Source organism: Carcharodon carcharias, assembly GCF_017639515.1.
Source record: "Carcharodon carcharias isolate sCarCar2 chromosome 29 unlocalized genomic scaffold, sCarCar2.pri SUPER_29_unloc_2, whole genome shotgun sequence".
Classification (NCBI taxonomy): Eukaryota; Metazoa; Chordata; class Chondrichthyes; order Lamniformes; family Lamnidae; genus Carcharodon; species Carcharodon carcharias.
In genome coordinates, this window is record NW_024470665.1 from 582,116 (window position 1) to 601,298 (window position 19,183).

At 51.7% G+C, this 19,183-nt stretch overlaps 1 protein-coding gene across 2 annotated transcripts in view; it reads left to right on the forward strand.

Moving 5' to 3' along the window:
- The first annotated feature begins 11,307 nt into the window (after positions 1-11,307).
- The window catches only part of LOC121274037 (dual specificity tyrosine-phosphorylation-regulated kinase 1A-like), a 74,242-nt gene continuing 66,366 nt past the window's right edge, over positions 11,308-19,183 (forward strand). The window contains exon 1 of one of the 2 annotated variants that reach the window (XM_041181171.1): positions 11,308-13,049. In XM_041181171.1, the coding sequence (XP_041037105.1) occupies positions 12,917-13,049 (133 nt within the window). In that variant the 5' untranslated portion in view covers positions 11,308-12,916. The remainder of the gene's footprint in view (positions 13,050-19,183) is intronic. The other variant, XM_041181173.1, reaches the window with a different exon arrangement.

The following is a 19,183-nucleotide window of genomic DNA, read 5'->3' on the forward strand; positions in this document are numbered from 1 at the left end:
TGAGGGAGCTCGCAGTCGGCCCTCCTCACTCGCTGCCACTGAGGGAGCTCGCAGTCGGCCCTCCTCACTCGCTGCCACTGAGGGAGCTCGCAGTCGGCCCTCCTCACTCGCTGCCACTGAGGGAGCTCGCAGTCGGCCCTCCTCACTCGCTGCCACTGAGGGAGCTCGCAGTCGGCCCTCCTCACTCGCTGCCACTGAGGGAGCTCGCAGTCGGCCCTCCTCACTCGCTGCCACTGAGGGAGCTCGCAGTCGGCCCTCCTCACTCGCTGCCACTGAGGGAGCTCGCAGTCGGCCCTCCTCACTCGCTGCCACTGAGGGAGCTCGCAGTCGGCCCTCCTCACTCGCTGCCACTGAGGGAGCTCGCAGTCGGCCCTCCTCACTCGCTGCCACTGAGGGAGCTCGCAGTCGGCCCTCCTCACTCGCTGCCACTGAGGGAGCTCGCAGTCGGCCCTCCTCACTCGCTGCCACTGAGGGAGCTCGCAGTCGGCCCTCCTCACTCGCTGCCACTGAGGGAGCTCGCAGTCGGCCCTCCTCACTCGCTGCCACTGAGGGAGCTCGCAGTCGGCCCTCCTCACTCGCTGCCACTGAGGGAGCTCGCAGTCGGCCCTCCTCACTCGCTGCCACTGAGGGAGCTCGCAGTCGGCCCTCCTCACTCGCTGCCACTGAGGGAGCTCGCAGTCGGCCCTCCTCACTCGCTGCCACTGAGGGAGCTCGCAGTCGGCCCTCCTCACTCGCTGCCACTGAGGGAGCTCGCAGTCGGCCCTCCTCACTCGCTGCCACTGAGGGAGCTCGCAGTCGGCCCTCCTCACTCGCTGCCACTGAGGGAGCTCGCAGTCGGCCCTCCTCACTCGCTGCCACTGAGGGAGCTCGCAGTCGGCCCTCCTCACTCGCTGCCACTGAGGGAGCTCGCAGTCGGCCCTCCTCACTCGCTGCCACTGAGGGAGCTCGCAGTCGGCCCTCCTCACTCGCTGCCACTGAGGGAGCTCGCAGTCGGCCCTCCTCACTCGCTGCCACTGAGGGAGCTCGCAGTCGGCCCTCCTCACTCGCTGCCACTGAGGGAGCTCGCAGTCGGCCCTCCTCACTCGCTGCCACTGAGGGAGCTCGCAGTCGGCCCTCCTCACTCGCTGCCACTGAGGGAGCTCGCAGTCGGCCCTCCTCACTCGCTGCCACTGAGGGAGCTCGCAGTCGGCCCTCCTCACTCGCTGCCACTGAGGGAGCTCGCAGTCGGCCCTCCTCACTCGCTGCCACTGAGGGAGCTCGCAGTCGGCCCTCCTCACTCGCTGCCACTGAGGGAGCTCGCAGTCGGCCCTCCTCACTGACTGTTCACTATAGCTGAGACACTGAGGGAATCCAGCATCATGAGAGATATTGACCCTCCCCATCTTCCAAGATTACCGACCATCAGAAGCAATATGGTGTTAATCCTTCTGATTGGACCTAGTGTGGGAAAATGGCAGAGAGAAATGCTGCTAAAATCTATTGTGTTTTATAGAAAGCAGAACAATGACTGGATCTCATTCGAGAAACATAGTTCATCATGTAAAAATGTAAATATTAGTGCACTGAATATTCATGTTGGCACCCATTTGAAGAGCCTGACTTTCGCATTCCCTGGCCCGGCAGTAGGGGAGTAAGCCGGGAGGGGGAGATTGGTGTGTCCATTGTTGTGAGATGTGCGTTTCAGCACTTGTTTTATTGCAAGCTGGTTGGCAGAATTCTCAGAGCGCGATCTGAATGATCAGATTGTTGTGCGGTGTTTGGGTGCTTTGCTGCGCCCTGTCCCAGCTGGCTCAGGGAAGGGGCAGTTAATTGATCCGTTTTTACAGTGCTTTCCCTTCCACACTGTGGCCTCTTTGTCTTTTGCTGGTTGGCACCCTGCGCCCTTGCCAAATTCTGGGCCTGAGAAGAACTTGTAATTGCTCCGAGGCCAGGAAACGCTTGGCAAACGTTGATGCAACAGTTGCCAATTTTGAGCAGGGATTAGTGCCACCCTGACATTACTCGTTTTGAAACCCTGGGCAGCTTAAAGCAGTAAATTGTTGTTTTTCTGGGTCCTCTATGTTCTGTGATCACCTTGTACTGTAATGTTTCAGCGCTCCAGCCACCCATGAACTTCATTAATTGAGCAACTATGTAATGTCACCTTATTAGAATCTGGGCTGATGAACGTTTCTGGATCCAGACACACGGGAGTCCTAAGACTGTGGACTAAATCTGAAGAAACTGTCATGTCTAGTTCCCATGGACCTGGGCTAAGAGCACAGTGGATGGGGCGGGGCAGAGGCAGTGGTGGTGGTAGCGAGGAGTGCCACATTAAACCCGCTTTTACTGTTCTGAACTGGATGCCTTAAAATCTCAGAGAAGCTTCACAAAGACTCTCCCATTTCACAAGTGTTTTTCACCACCTCAGAATTCCCAAACCCCCAGCTTTTTTTTCACCACCTCAGAATTCCCAAACCCCCAGCTTTTTTTTTCACCACCTCAGAATTCCCAAACCCCCAGCTTTTTTTTCACCACCTCAGAATTCCCAAATCCTCAGAGCTTTTCACCATCTGAGTTGCCCAATCGAGTACTTCACTGAAGTTTGAGCACTTTTGTGATGTTGGAAAATAGGCAACCATTTGTGCACAGCAAGATCCCACAAAGAGCAATGAAACAAAGGACCAGACAATCTATTTTTTTTTGCAATAGTTAAGTCTAGAGATGACAAAGGCATGGATGAGGGTTTCATCAGCGGATGGACTGACAGATGGTAGAGATGTATGATATTACACCTGGCATTTTACTGAGAGATGGGCCTGAAATTGATTATGATAACGAATTATGGATCATGAATTGAGTCTAACGTGTGGATCTGAACTATGAATGCACCCTGTTTGTTTCAGCTGTCAAAAACCCACTCGTTCTTTGTGAGATTTTCAGGCTGGCTTGGCATGTTAATTGACACCCACAATATTTAGCCTGCCTGACAGTAATATCACTGGGGCTCTCTCACAGTGTTCCACTGAACCATTTCTCAGGAAATTTAATCTCTCTCTGTGATCCAGTCAGGCTGTAACTACTTTTATAGAAGAGCAGGGCTGTTGATATGAAGCCGTGACCCCTCTCTTGTGCTCCGCTCCTCCCTCCAGCCCTTCCTTTCAAACAGATTTCATCTGTCCCAGAATAATCATCAGGAGGGTTGCTCCTTCTCCGACACCACTTGTGCTTTTCCTCAAAAGCGAGGCAGGGGTTATTTTTAAAAAAAGTGGCTTGCAGTCTGCAAAACGAACAGCGAGTGAGTCACTGGTGCAGAACAAGGCAGGAGGGAGATCCCATGGAGCAATGGTGGACAGGGGAAAGGATCTGCAAAGGCCAGCTTTATTTGCAGGTTGATCTGCTGTGAATCACAGACATCTTTATGCAAGACCTGGTCTTTGGGCTCTTTGTATGTGTGCTAGTTTCCCCCATTGGAGCTATTTACTATAAGAAACAGGAGCAGGAGGAAGCCATTTGGCCCTTCAAGTCTGTTCCCCCATTTAGTAAGAACAATGCTTATCTCCTACCTCAGTTCCATTTTCCTGCTCTAACTCTCGATTCTCTTAGTGTCCAAAAATCTACCTTGAATATACTCAAAATGCCCCCAGTAACGCTACTTCCCTGCATCCTTTATTTTCTTTGCATTTAACTGCTGTGAAATGATATCTCTGACTCTTTCTTAATAGACCCTTGTGGTAATGGGTTCCATATTGTAATAATTTGTGTGAAAGTTTTGCTCCTCTCCTTTTCTGCTTTCATTTCTAATCCTTTCACAGCCCCCTGTTACCAACAGATCCATTGATGGAAATGATCTTTTCCTGGTTCTTCCTTTGGGTGTGGGTGTGTCAAACTCTACTTTCAGAGGAGGAGAAGGTAATTGCTCCCATGTATTTTAATATTACCGTGCGGTAGATTCTACAGTAGCCTTTGATGAAATGTCCAAATCACCGCACAGCCTTGTTCCCATTGATCTCTGCGACCTCCAGCCCTCTAATCTCCATTTCTCAAACTCCAGCAACTCTGTCCCACTGATGCTGCTCGGGTCCTCAGCCCTCCCCTTTGGAACTCGGGGTTTACATCTATCCCCCCCACCCAAAAAATCATTGTGGTTCATCTATTTCCTGAGCTTCCAGTCACCCTTCATGCATGGCTGTAATTCCTGTATCCCTTTCTGTGAATTACTGTGCAATGTAAGTGCTGTAGAAATGCCTGTTGTCATTTATAGATGGCCACAGGTATAACGTTGGTGCAGTTACCGCTGAGGTTTCAGTAAACCATTATGTTTTCACGCAACAGCAGTGAGTTTAAAGGCAAGGATCATTCAAACCCATCAAACTTTGTCCCTGTAAAGGCTTGGTTATCCTGGTCAGGCATTCCCTCCATTTCAACATGCCAAATGCCTTTGTCTCTGCATCGTTTTTTGGTAGATTATTACAAACAGCCATTGCTCTTTATCTAAAGAAGTTCATTCTAAGATCCATTTTATAACTAATTTCCAACTGATTTAGAATTTAAGCCCATTGGACTGAGCTTTGCTGAAGTAATGTTCTTTCTGAGTGTGAATTGGTGTCAGTCGTAGCACTCTCCAGCCTCAGGGCCCCAACACTCTGTGAACCTCGCCCCCTCCCTCTGCCGCGCCGCCCCCTCCCCAGCTCATTACCACGTTCTGTACGGTAACTGCTCCTATGAAGTGCCTAGGGCTGGTTTACTGTATCAAAGGTGATGCGTAAAAGTGAACCTTCGCCCTGAACACCCTCTAACGTTCAGTGCCAACGTCTACCATCCCTCCCCAAGCCAGCGCTGCTGGTGCTGCCCATCCATCACAGGAAAAAGCCTGTCTGCCAGCATGAGTTGGCAGACGAGCCTCTGGCCAAATGCACTTGGGAGTGAGCACACCAGCAGACAGACAGACGGATGGACGGACAGGCAAAATGTGAGAGGCAGGTGTGGGGAGGGGTGGAGAGTCAGCCTGTGGAAGCAGTGGCTGCCCCAGCAATTGGGCGCAGTGTTGCTGAGGGCTGCACACTCAGGTTCCTGTTTATATTTAAACTGTCTATTCCTGACCCGTGTTGCTGCCCTGTCCCTGGGAGATGCTCTGCCTTCTCTTTCTGCCTGCGGGGTGGCAGTGGGGGATGGTGCTGGCCAGTCGATCAACACCGCACCCCTCCCCACCTCCGAAACTGCTCGGTAATCCTCCCAGGGTTGAGTGGGGGAGAGGGGAGGACAGGGAGTGGGTTCCACACGTGTCAGTTATCACCTCTCAAATGGGTCCTGCAGCTGTCCCTGCTGGGGGGGGGGGGGGGGCTCCTGTCCCCCTCAACCCTCCCCTCCCCTCCCCAGGGGGGCTCCTGTCCCCCTCAACCCTCCCCTCCCCGGGGGGGCTCCTGTCCCCCTCAACCCTCCCCTCCCCTCCCCAGGGGGGCTCCTGTCCCCCTCAACCCTCCCCTCCCCGGGGGGGCTCCTGTCCCCCCTCAACCCTCCCCTCCCCTCCCCAGGGGGGCTCCTGTCCCCCTCAACCCTCCCCTCCCCGGGGGGGCTCCTGTCCCCCTCAACCCTCCCCTCCCCGGGGGGGCTCCTGTCCCCCTCAACCCTCCCCTCCCCTCCCCAGGGGGGCTCCTGTCCCCCTCAACCCTCCCCTCCCCAGGGGGGCTCCTGTCCCCCTCAACCCTCCCCTCCCCAGGGGGGCTCCTGTCCCCCTCAACCCTCCCCTCCCCGGGGGGGCTCCTGTCCCCCTCAACCCTCCCCTCCCCTCCCCAGGGGGGCTCCTGTCCCCCTCAACCCTCCCCTCCCCGGGGGGGCTCCTGTCCCCCTCAACCCTCCCCTCCCCGGGGGGGCTCCTGTCCCCCTCAACCCTCCCCTCCCCGGGGGGGCTCCTGTCCCCCTCAACCCTCCCCTCCCTGGGGGGGGGGCTCCTGTCCCCCTCCCCTCCCCTCCCCAGGGGGGCTCCTGTCCCCCTCAACCCTCCCCTCCCCGGGGGGGGCTCCTGTCCCCCTCAATCCTCCCCTCCCCGGGGGGGGGGGGGGGGGGGGGGGGCTCCTGTCCCCCTCAATCCTCCCCTCCCCAGGGGGGCTCCTGTCCCCCTCAACCCTCCCCTCCCCAGGGGGGCTCCTGTCCCCCTCAACCCTCCCTCCCTCCCCAGGGGGGCTCCTGTCCCCCTCAACTCTCCCCTCCCCAGGGGGGCTCCTGTCCCCCTCAACCCTCCCCTCCCCTCCCCTCCCCAGGGAGGCTCCTGTCCCCCTCAACCCTCCCCTCCCCTCCCCTCCCCTCCCCTCCCCAGGGGGGCTCCTGTCCCCCTCAATCCTCCCCTCCCCGGGGTGGGGGGGCTCCTGTCCCCCTCAATCCTCCCCTCCCCGGGGTGGGGGGGCTCCTGTCCCCCTCAATCCTCCCCTCCCCGGGGGGGGGGGGGCTCCTGTCCCCCTCAATCCTCCCCTCCCCGGGGTGGGGGGGCTCCTGTCCCCCTCAATCCTCCCCTCCCCGGGGGGGGGCTCCTGTCCCTGTCGATCTTTTCTCCTGTTGCTGGGCAGAGCAGCCTGCTGGCCCCGCCTCCACTTCCTGCCGCCCTGGCAACAGGCGTGACTCGCTTCCCATTGGACTGGGCGACTAGCCAATGGCAGCGCCCGGGTGCTGCGATGACGCTGCCTGTTGCTAGGTGCGAGAATTGCAACACGGAGTGGAAATTGCAGCATCAATAAATGCAAAACCTGGAAGGATGAATGAAATACAGAGTCATTCGCAATATGTGTGCGTATATTTTATATAGACAAGGATGGCCCAGTAATGTTATCCTACACATTTAAAAGCCCCAAATTAAATCAGCTAATGTTTGACAACTGGGAGGAGGAGAGAGGGTGGTTTCACTGTAAACTTACCCTTCTCCCAACATCCATGGCCACAGGCTAGACTGACATTACATCCCTGCTGCTCAGCTCAGTTACATCTACATTAGAGCACTGCTTAGCGAGGGGGTGTCTCCTTTGGAGCACTGGTGAGCGAGGCGGGGGGGGGGGGGGGGGTGTTGGAGGGGTGGTCTCCAACACTAATGGTTCTGATTCTGGTACCTGCTTACTGTACATTCAGGAACTGGTATGATTTCCCTCTGAAATGTCTGTACAGAGGAAGTGATTAACCTGTTCCTTCCCTCTTATCAGCTCTCTGGATTGTAGGAGCCTGATTTTTCTTTCTCTCTCTCTCTCTCTCTCATTTTTATACTCTTTCTTTTCTAAACACAGCCCTGAGATAATTTGAGGCTGGCAATTCCTGCATTACCTCACCAGACGGGGGAGGGAGGCTAAACAGCCTTTGGTATCTTTATAAAAATATCATGGTGATTAACAGCAGCCCCCGGAGCACGGAATGAACGCCCACGGTGCGCCAATATCACGACTTGTGTGCCTGGCTTTTCCATGGGGAAGTAAAACTTGCTTCAAAGAAAAAGCAGGTTCTTGTCAGGTTCTGGGACCTGAAGCTGGAGTGAAGTACTGAAAGGCATCAAACTGGCTCCGTACTTTAACCTCACCTTGTTTTCTATTCTCTTCCTCCTCTGCTTGATTCACCACCTTTTCTGTCCCACCCATCAGATTTCAGCAGGATAACGGATGATCTTACTAAGTATTAACAAAATGTCACCATGTGTGGCAGTGCTGATGTTCTCATTTTCTGCCTGCTTACCTATCCGTATGCAGCCTGTAAATAATAACTGACACATCGATAGTACCTCTTGAGCAAACTCAGTGTTCAAATTCATCATGAGCTCAATTTTTAAACTCAACAGCACACAAGTCACTTGGGTCATGTGTCACAAAGCCCGATATAGCTTCATCTGCAGCTTTCCCCAATGGCCTAGTGAGTCAGGCCCTCCCTTGTATAGTAATGATCCCTGCTGGGTGGTTAGCCCCCCACCCCCGACCCCTTCTTCCCACTGTGAAATAGGGCGGCAGTATGAATTCAGCATTTGACTCCAGGTTCCTGGGTTCAGGAGGGGGGAGATGTCTGCTCCTGGACACTAATGACCCAGGCTTTAGTGCGCACATGTGGAGAAGGGAGTGCGAGTGTGAACATTCTGGGTTGATGAAGAGAAACTGTTTCTGCTGATGGAGAGCAGGGCAGGGCAGGAGGACCAGAGGATGGAACTGTCTTCCACAAGCAGCAATTGATTCCCAATCAATTGTTAATTTTAAATCTGAGATTGAGAGATTTTTGATATCCAAAGGTATTGAGGGATATGGGGCAAGAGTGGGTATCTGGAGTTAGGTCACAGATCATCCAGAGTCTTATTGAATGGTGTAACAGGCTCGAGGGGGCTGAATGGGCCTCCTCCTGTTCCTGTGTAACAAGCTTGAGGGGGCTGAATGGGCCTCCTCCTGTTCCTGTGTAACAGGCTTGAGGGGGCTGAATGGGCCTCCTCCTGTTCCTGTGTAACAGGCTCGAGGGGGCTGAATGGGCCTCCTCCTGTTCCTGTGTAACAGGCTTGAGGGGGCTGAATGGCCTCCCCCTGTTCCTGTGTAACAGGCTTGAGGGGGCTGAATGGACCTCGTCCTGTTCCTGTGTAACAGGCTCGAAAGGCTAAATGGCCTCCCCCTGTTCCTGTGGCTGTGGGGAAGGAGAAGGGGGCATTGAGACTGATTGGGCAAGTATCCAGTCATAGGCTGCATTTATTTAGCGCCATTAATGTAGTTTCTGTGCACTTCACAGGAGTGTAATCCAGACAATCTGACAGCGAGTCACATCAGGAGATTTTAGGACAGGTGTGTCACGGCTAAGGTTTCGAAGGAGAGGTGGAGTGGTTATGTGAGGGAATTCCTGGTAGTATATGGGGTCTTACTGAGACAGGTGTGGGTTTTATATTTCTGTGAATTTATGTCTTTTCAAAGCCATATATCTATATAGTTTAAAAAATAGGAGTATTGATTCCAGCCAGTGTATATTTCAGAGTCACAGTCACCAGGCCTAGGGCCAGTCAACAGCTCCCCTTTTTAACTGGGCCCAGCCTATTGGTGCATGGTGCTGCCTGCTCAGAGCTTGCACTCAATCAGAGTGTGGTAATATCCTGACCTATCTTGGCACTCTTTTATATAATGACTGCCATATTATAGGATAGAAAGTAATTAAAAATGAGCCATACCTTTATGATCAGTGGAGCATTTCACAGAGGAAGGCCATTCGTCCCATCATGTCTGTGCTGGCTCTTCAGTCCAGCTCTCCAGCCTGTTCCACTCTCCCCATAGCAGTGCTAATGTTCCCCCTTCAAATATCAATGCACTTTGTTTTGATGACTCCCCATGTTGTATTGCTCATGTATATAATTTTTCGGCAGATTGATTTGTTTTGTTATTAATGTTTTCATTTGCCCCTCCCCCTCCCCCTGAGAACATTGACTGTTCCTTGGGTTGCGCGTTCTAAGGCTGCCGCCCGCCAACCAGGGATCCAGTGCTGACTCTGTAGGCCCTGAGAGAGTGTGTCCGCAGGGTGGCTGACTGGCACCCGGGGCAACACAGCTCAGCCCAAAACAAAAACAGAATTACCTGGAAAAACTCAGCAGGTCTGGCAGCATCGGCGGAGAAGAAAAGAGTTGACGTTTCGAGTCCTCATGACCCTTCGACAGAACTTGCAAGTTCTGTCGAAGGGTCATGAGGACTCGAAACGTCAACTCTTTTCTTCTCCGCCGATGCTGCCAGACCTGCTGAGTTTTTCCAGGTAATTCTGTTTTTGTTTTGGATTTCCAGCATCCGCAGTTTTTTTGTTTTTACAGCTCAGCCCAAACCTGCCTTCCAACAACTTATAGCAAGGGGCTCACTGACTGGTGATCAGGAGCAGGAGCCCTGGGCTGATTTACCTTCCTCCACACCCCGCCACCCCCCCCCCCTTAAAATCCCTTAAACCAACAGGGGTACCAGCACACCCTGAGTTGAAAGATACCCCTGCTTTGATTGGGATGAGTGGGGGGGTGGGGTCTCCAGTTCGGTTTCTCCCAGTTCTTTGTGGGGTGGGGGGGGTGGGGGGTGGTGGTGGTTAAAGCAATCCAGCGCTTGTGGTCGGTCCCCTTGGGGGGGGGGGGCTGGACGTGATAGTTTAACAGTCCTGGTAGCCACCCACATGCTCTGCCCGCCCCTCCCCTCCCTCCCTCCCCCTGGATTAATGGAAACAAGGGGCAATGGATTGAGACAGTTTGGAGATGACTTATTAAGCGATAATCAGAGAGAGAGAGAGAGAGAAGCTGCCTCTGAATCCTCCGACCCCAGCAGTTGATCACGTTTGACATGACTCGAGGAGGAAGGGGTGGTGTGTGTGTGTGTGTGTGGGGTGGGGGGGTGAGAGTGGGTGCAGGGAACGCACTGGGACTGAGGCCAAGGCGTGGGTGGGGGTGGGGGGTGCACGCCTGGGACTGGTGCTAAATTTACTGCCGGCTCCTGACTATAAATGGAGCTGGTGCGGACACAGGCAAAAAAAAACCCTGGACCATGCCATTGCTAGTCAGGGACAGGGTAGAGAGGGAGACAGAAAAGCCTGGGGAGGTTCAGTGATCCTGCAAGGAAGCAGGTCCCCCCACCCCCAGGAAGCAGGACCCCACCCTCTCTCTCTACCCCCCCAAACAAAACCCCAAATCCAGTGCAGTCTGCTGCAGTGCTGTCTGTGATTGCAATGTGTGGAAAGCTGCCAGGGAGCTTCGTGTTTCTTGGCTAGCTCCTGGGTTTTTTTTTTGTTGTTGTTGTAACCCTCCCTCCCTTTGCTCCAGGTTCAGTCGAGCCTCAGTCTCCTTGCTGTGGGGTGTGGACTCGAACTGATTTCCACCCCCCACCTTCCACTCTCCCCTCCCCAGCCAAGCCAAGCCGGCTCCCCCAGCTGCTGATGTCTGTCTGTGTCTCATTCCCCTATACTGGATTAAAGCATTAATTAAAGGCAGGGTCATTGCAAAGAAGCCGCTGAACCTGCAGACGGAGGCAGAGAGAAAGAGGAAACTGCAGCCATGAATAAGTGAATGCATTTCTCTCTGTCTCTCTCTCCTCCCCCCCCTCCTCCTCCTCCTCCTCCCTCCGGCAGTCAGAGGGAACTCCTTCCTGCACAGATTAAAAGGCGTTTCACCCACCCAGGCAATGGAATAGAGAGCGAGCGACATTGAGAGACGCTGGGGCCGAAGAGACTGCTGCAGAGGACCAGAGAGAGAGAGAGAGAGAGAAAACCCAAAGGGAGGATCCTGATCCAGGAGGAGAATTATATATACATTTTTTAAGAACAAGGAAGTTGGTTAAAACAAGAAACTCGAACCTATCCACCACCCCCCCCCCCACCCCACCCTGCCGTCGCTACGCTCCTGAGCAGCACCGAAGCAATGCGGGGAAGCTGGAATGAATTGGATAAAAGGAGACCGAGAGAAGTACAGATACAATGGAAGCAACACCTCCTGGGATGCAGCACCAAAGACAACTGATATCGTTTAAAGCCACCAACTGTTTTAACAGGCTCCTGTGTGGTGGTGGTGGGGGGAGCGGAGGGGGGGGGTAAAACAAACTTTCAATTCCTTTCATCCCCTGATCACTCCCCCTGCCCCATTTTGGGTTTCAGACTAGTGCTGGCTATTCTGCTCTGCACTTTGAACGCTCTGTTCTGAGTGTGTGTGTGTGTGTGTGTGTGTCGCTCCTTCACTGACTGGCTGGGAACTTTCTCCATGTACGAGCAACTTGGCAGCTGTCATTGGGGCTTTAATCTCGGAGAGGTTGGGGGTTTTAATTGGAACATCGACCTCAGCCTGACCTCCCTCCCCTTCCCCAAGAGAAGTGACCAGCTGACAGCCAACTGAGAAAAATCCACAACAGGGAAAAAAAAACCTCTGTACCAGCGAAACAGGGTGGGGGTGGGGGTGCCTTTACAAAGCAGCTGTAAGTGGATCTGCTGGTGCCTCCTGTCCAAAACCGTGTGGTGTATCTGTGAGGGAACTTGATATTTCATCTTCGCTGAGGAGGGGCAGAAAGTGGCACTCCATGTCCGAACTGGAGGCCAGCGCGTGTTTCATTGATTTACTGGAGGGGGAAAGGGTTTTCTCCCAAAACGAGAACATCGGCAGCACAATAGCAAACGAAAGCTGGCCTCGGCTGACGTGAACGTGGTGTCTCTGGGATGTACTTATAAGCCAAGGAGAGGGTATTTAAGCACGTGCATCTGTCCAGCTCAAACCAAAATCAGCTGTGAAGCCCCCACTCCCCAGTGCTGGAGCAAAAGGAGGATCACAGGACACAGCTGCAAGCTGACTTGTGCCAGGCTACTCTCTCTCTCTTCTGCTTCCCTTTCGGAGTTGGTGGCAGGAACCCTATCCCCGTGTGTGTACCATATACTGGATATAAACTGTTCACCTCACCTCCTACAAGGTCACTTCAGCAACTCTGGGTGTCTGACTTTCAACCTGCAGATCCTCTTCAATATTGAAGCATTCGAAGGAGTCCCTGCAATTTCTTCACTTTTATTTTGGTGCAAATTTTCAACTGATTTTATTTTCCCTGTGTGTTTTGTGGGGAGCATAGGATGTAAGTAGCTGTGTGATCCCTTCCTATGGACAAGCAGCTAACAGATTATTTACTCACCCGTGGTTTCTGTGTGGGCTCTTGCTGCTCGTGAATTCACCCCCTGTGGCTCGTCGACATTCAAATATTGGTTGCTGCTCTCACCCAACTTACAGAGGTCATTTGAAGTGTGCAGCGTGGGACCTGCTGGCTAGTTTTCAAGTTGTTCCACACTTTATCGGTCTCCCAGTCCGTGCTGGTGCGAGGCGCCCTCAGGATCCAGTGAATCATCTGTCCCACTCTCTCTTTCTCCCTCACCATCACTGCTCTGAGAAACTGAGCTCACTTTCCTTCCCGACCTGCACCGGGCTTTCTGCAGTTCACCCCACTCGACCAAGTTTGCTCCAATGGTGATTACCTCCACCAGCGAAGTTGAACAGTCTCCCCCGAGCATGCTGGCTGCCCTGCAGTCAGAATGGATTAAGCAGGATCCCATTTGTTACCTGCCCGCCACTCACTGCAGCAAGAAGGCATCACGAAGTTAGTATGGTCTGCCTGTACTTGTGGGGGTGGGGGTGGGGGAGTGGGAGTGGGTGTGCACGTGGTGGTGGTGGTGGTGGTGGAGGCGTTCCAATGGGGGTGTCACTAGGGTTTCAGAGTTGGATATGTCACAGTCTCCACTTGAATCACTACAATTCCAGATTGTGTTCTTTCAAATTCAAAGAGAATGTGGAACTACGTAAGACTGGGGTGTATTCCAAACAGGTACAGGTCTGTCATGGGGAATCCCATCGCTAAGAGATGAATTTAGCACAGCACTGAAGGGGCTTTGGCTTAAATGCAATGGTGTGTCAGAACTGTCGGGTAAAGTAAGTCCTGTAATAATGCAGTGTTATGTATCTGACGAGTGGTGAAGCATTGTCTCCCATTTTTCCACCTTGCATGCTTGATTGACTTTCCTGCCCTGTTGAGTTGGCTTTTTGGGATAGATGATGAGGTGCCGTTGGGGAAAGAACCTTTTCGTTCTTGCAACATTTATTGTAGTGGTGCTTTTTGGCAAAATGTTTAAGGCCTGGGAAGGCACAGATCTCTTCCTTCTAACATAACTGCTCCATGGGACAGGAGGATGGTGCTGAGATTACATTCTCGGGCTGGTACATGCCAACTGGTGGAAGCTGCCTCCTGAATCCAGTCTTTCATGACTGCAAAGCTACACGCCTGTCAGATGTAGCATTGGCTGCCCTCTGTAGAATAATGCAGCTGGGGTGAAGGGGGTGGTGTTCCAGTACAATGCTGAATTCCGGTGGTTTGGTGTCCTAGCTAGAGACTGCTTCAGTTTCTAGCCATCAGAGAGAGTGGAAACCAGCCAGGGGTCCTGCTCCTGATCCCAATCCTGTGATCCCTAGGTTAGAGAGAGAAGGGAAATCAGCCAGGGTTCCTGTACCTGATCACTGCCTAGTGCAGGCGCATATGTGTTGGCCGTTAGGAGGGGATCTGACTTCAGTTGTGGTTTTTACCAATGTCGTATAGTTTATTGGCATGTAGAACAGTCATTTAGATGAGATATCACCCCCTGATGTTATCTTGTATATAAAGGTGAAGGATGTGTAGTTGGAGGGTGAGAAGAGAGCCCTTCACCCAGTCCATCCCACTGCTGGTCTTCAGAAACCTTCAGTAGGCTACAACTATCAGCATGGCTCTGAGTGTATTACACTACCATGGAGACAGATGAATGTGAAGTGTGATGTTGAGGAGGAGAGAGAAGAGATGCGAGTGAGAACACTGTGCATCATGCTATATTGACCACTTAATCCCCTCAGTGCTGTCGGTGCCCGATGCAGAGTCTTCCACATGCCTGGATACCTGCGGTGTCTGCTATTCATTTTCCTTGGTCCGTGCCGTTACCTGGCAAAGGGGTTAGCCCCTTTACCTCCAACACCCTCGCCCTTGTTATCCACGCAAGGCCAGTTTGGGATGGAAAAAAAGGGGAACTTGCCTGTGGAGACAGGAGAAATAGCGGAGGTATTAAATCAGTATTTTGTATTTGTCTTTACAACGGAAGAAGATGCCACCCAGGCTGAGGTGAGAGAAACGGTAACTGGTACACTAGAAAAATGCACAATTGAGAAGGAGCAGGTATTAGGACGGCTATCTTTACCTAAAATTGATAAGGTACCAGGACCCGTTGAGATGCATCCAAGGGTACTGAGGGAAGTGGGAGTGGAAATTGCAGAAGCATTAGTGATAATCTTCCAGTCTTCTTTAGATACAGGGATGGTGCCAGATGACTGGAGAATTGCAAATGTTACATCCTTGTTAAGAAAGGGGTGCAAGGGTAAAGCTGGCAACTGTATATCAGTTAGTTTGACCTCCGTGGTAGGGAAACTTATGGAAACTATAGTTCAGGGCAAAATCAATAGTCACTGAGACAAACGCTAAGTAATTAAGGAAAGCCAGCATGGACGCATTAAGGGAGAATCATGTTTAACTTGCTGGAGTTTTTTGAGCAGGTAACAGAAAGTTGCTAAGGGCAATGCTGTTGATGTGTATATGGATTTTCAACAGGCATTTGATACAGTTTTCTTTATTCATGCAAGGGATGTGGACTTCAGATGTGCCACACAACAGACTTGTAAGCAAAGTTCTAGCTCATAGACTAAAAGGGAAAGTAGGCACTTGAATAAGAAATTGGCTGAGTGACAGGAAACAGGAAGTTGTGATAAATGGTTGTTTTTCACATTGGGGGAAGGTTTGCAGTAGAGTTCCTCAGGGGTCAGTGTTGGGACCCTTGTTCTTCCTGATATACATTAATGACCCAGACTGTGGTGTTCAGGGCATGATTTCAAAATTTGCAGATGATACGAAGATTGGAAATGTTATCATCTGTGATGAGGATGGTCTTGAACTTCAAAAGGACATAGACATGTTGGTGGATTGGACAGACAAACGACAGATGAAGTTCAATGCAGAGAAGTGTGAGGTGATTCATTTTGGCAGGAAGAATATGGAGAGACAGTATAAAATGGAGAAATTCTAAAGGAGGTGCAGGAACAGAGGAATCTCGATGTATGTGTACATAAATCATTGAAGATGGCAGGGCATGTTGAGAGAGCAGCTAATAAAGCATATAGTATCTTAGAACAAAAACAAAAATACCTGGAAACGCTCAGCAGGTCAACTCGCAGACACTTCCTCCTACCTCCCCCTGGACCATGACCCCACCACTGAACATCAAGCCATTGTTTCCAGGACTGTCACTGACCTCATCTCCTCTGGAGATCTTCCCTCCACAGCTTCCAACCACAGACGGCCTGCTTCTACCTCTTACCCAAAATCCACAAACAGGATTGTCCCGGCAGACCGATCGTGTCAGCCTGTTCCTACCCCACGGAACTCATTTCTTGTTATCTTGACTTCATTCTCTCTCCCCTTGTCCAGTCTCTTCCCACCTACATCCGCAATTCCTCTCACGCCCTACATCATTTCAATAATTTCCAGTTCCTTGGCCCCAACCACTTCCTCTTCACCATGGAAGTCCAATCCCTCTACTCCTCCATCCCCCACTGGGATGGTCTGAGGGCCCTTAGCTTCTTCCTCAAACAGAGGCCCAAACAATCCCCATCCACCACTACTGTCCTTCGTCTGGCTGAACTTGTTCTCTCACTGAACAATTTCTCCTTAAACTCCTCTCACGTCCTCCAGATAAAAGGTGTGGCTGTGGGTACCCGCATGGGTCCCAGTTATGCCTGTCTCTTTTTGGGGTATGTGGAACATTCCTTGTTCCAGTCCTACTCCAGCCCCCTCCCACAACTTTTTCTCTGGTACATCGATGACTGCTTCGGTGCCGGTTCATCTGGATCTGGAAAAATTTATTAATTTTGCTTCCAATTTCCACCCCTCCATCATTTTAATATGGTCCATCATTGACACTTCCCTTCCATTCCTTGGCCTCTCAGTCTTAATTTCTGGTGATAGACTGTCCACCAATATTCATTACCAACTGACTCCCACAACTACCTTGACAACAGCTCCTCACACCCCAATTCCTGTATGGACTCCATCCCATTATCTCAGTTCCTTTTGCCTCCATCGTATCTGTTTTGATGATGTCACTTTCAAAAACAGTTCCTTTGACATGTCTTCCTTCTTCCTTAACCGAGGTTTTCCACCCACGGTGGTTGACAGGGCCCTCAACCTTGTCCGGCCCATCTACCGCAACTCCGCCCTCACACCTTCCTCACCCTCCCAGAGCCATGATAGGGTCCCCCTTGTCCTCACTTATCACCCCACCAGCCTCCGCATTCAAAGGATCATCCTCCGCCATTTCCGCCAACTCCAGCATGATGCCACCACCAAACCATCTTCCCTTCACCCCCCACCCCGGCAGCATTCTGCAGGGATAGTTCCCTCTGGGACACCCTGGTCCATTCCTCCATCACCCCCTACACCTCAACCCCCACCCACGGCACCTTCCCATGCAACCACAGAAGATGCAACCCCTGCCCCTTTACTTCCCCCCTCCTCACCGTCCAAGGGCCCAAACACTCCTTTCAAGTGAAGCAGCATTTCACTTGCACTTCCCTCAATTTAGTCTACTGCATTCGCTGCTCCCAATGCGGTTTCCTCTACATTGGAGAGACCAAACGCAGACTAGGTCACCGCTTTGCGGAACACTTTCGGTCTGTCTGCAAACATGACCCAGACCTCCCTGTCGCTTGCCATTTCAACACTCCACCCTGCTCTTATGCCCACATGTCCGTCCTTGGCCTGCTGCATTATTCCAGTGAAGCTCAACGCAAACTGGAGGAACAACACCTCATCTTCCGACCAGGCACTTTTACAGCCTTCCGGACTGAATATTGAGTTCGACAACTTTAGATCATGAATTCTCTTCTCTTTCCCCACCCCCTTTCCAATCCCCCTTTTTCCTATAATTTATATATATTTTTCTTTTCCCAACTATTTCCATTATTTTTAAGTGTATTTCCATCCGTTGTTTTAGCTCTACCTTTTTAGCCTATTTCGAATCCACCCCCACCAGGGCTATCTGTACCTTGCTCGTCCTGCTTTCCACCCTTAATGTCCCCATGAAGACATTTCTTAGCTACTATCACCACCGTCAACACCTCTTTGTCCTTTTGTATGTAGCATCTTTTGGCAATCTCCACCTATCACTGGCCCTCTATCCAGCTCTAGCTGTTCCGCACACCCCCCACCCCCAACCAAACCAGCTTATATTTCACCTCTTTTCTATTTTTCCTTAGTTCTGATGAAGAGTCATTTGGACTTGAAACTATATTCCTCTCCGCAGATGCTGTCAGACCTCCTGAGTTTTTCCAGGTATTTTTGTTTTTGTTCTTGATTTCCAGCATCCGCAGTATTTTGCTTTTAAATAGTATCTTAGGCTTTATTAATAGAGGCATTGACTACAAGGAGTAAGGAGGTCATGTTGAACTTGTATAAGACACTAGTTAGTTAGGCCTCATCTGGAGTACTGAGTCCAGTTCTGGGTACCGTACTTGAGGAAGGATGTGAAGGTATTAATAAGAGTACAGAGGAGATTCAGAAGAATGATTCCCGGGATAAAGAACTGTAGCAATGAGGATAGATTGGAGAGGTTGGGACTGTTTTCCTTGGAGAAGAGGCTGAGTGGAGATTTGATAGAGGGTATTGAAGATCCTGAGGGGTATGGGCAGGGTAGATAGTGGGAAACTGTTCCCACTCATAGGAATATCAAGAACCAAAGGCCACAGATTCAAAATAATTGGCAAAAGGAGTAAATGTGATGTGAGGAAAATTTTTCACCCAGAGGGTGGTTGGAGTCTGCAGTGAACTTCCTGAAAGGGTGGTGGAGGCAGGTTCGATCGAGGTATGCTAAAGGAAATTGGATTGCTATCTGAATAGAGAGAATATGTATGATTTTGTGGATAAGACAGGGGAGTGGACGAGGTAGAATGTCCTTTCAGAGAGCCAGTGAAGACTTGATGGGATGAATGGACTCCCTGTGCACTGTTAAAATTCTGTGACTCCTTCGGAAAGAGCAGTGAGTGAAATCAGAGCTGCCCAGTGCCACAGGGAGACTTTTTACTTGCCCCATCATCGATGTGACCAGTACAGGTTCAGGCTGACGGAGTGGCGGGGGGGCCTGTGTGAGCATGTGTGTGGGATTCTTCGTTATTTTTAAAAATTGCTCCCCCCCTCATTTTTTGGACAAGAGATAAAGGATCTACCCTCAGCCCCCCTTTGATTTCTCATCTACGCACAGCCCCTCGGCAACATCATCCGAAGCACAGCGTTAGTTTTCACTTGTTTGCTGATGACACCCAGCTTTCGCTCATCACCACCTCTCTTGACTCCTCCACTGTTACTAAATTATCGGACTGCTTGTCTGACCTCAAATCCCTCCATGGCATCAACCCTCCCTATCTCTGTAACCTCCTCCAGCCTCTACACCCCTCCCTATCTCTGTAACCTCCTCCAGCCCCTACAACCCTACCTATCTCTGTAACCCCCTCCAGCCCCTACAGCCCTACCTATCTCTGTAACCTCCTCCAGCCCCTACAACCCTCCCTATCTCTGTAACCTCCTCCAGCCCCTACAACCCTCCCTATCTCTGTAAGCTGCTCCCACCTATAGAACCATAGAAAAGTTTGTTTGTAGAAAGAGGCCATTCA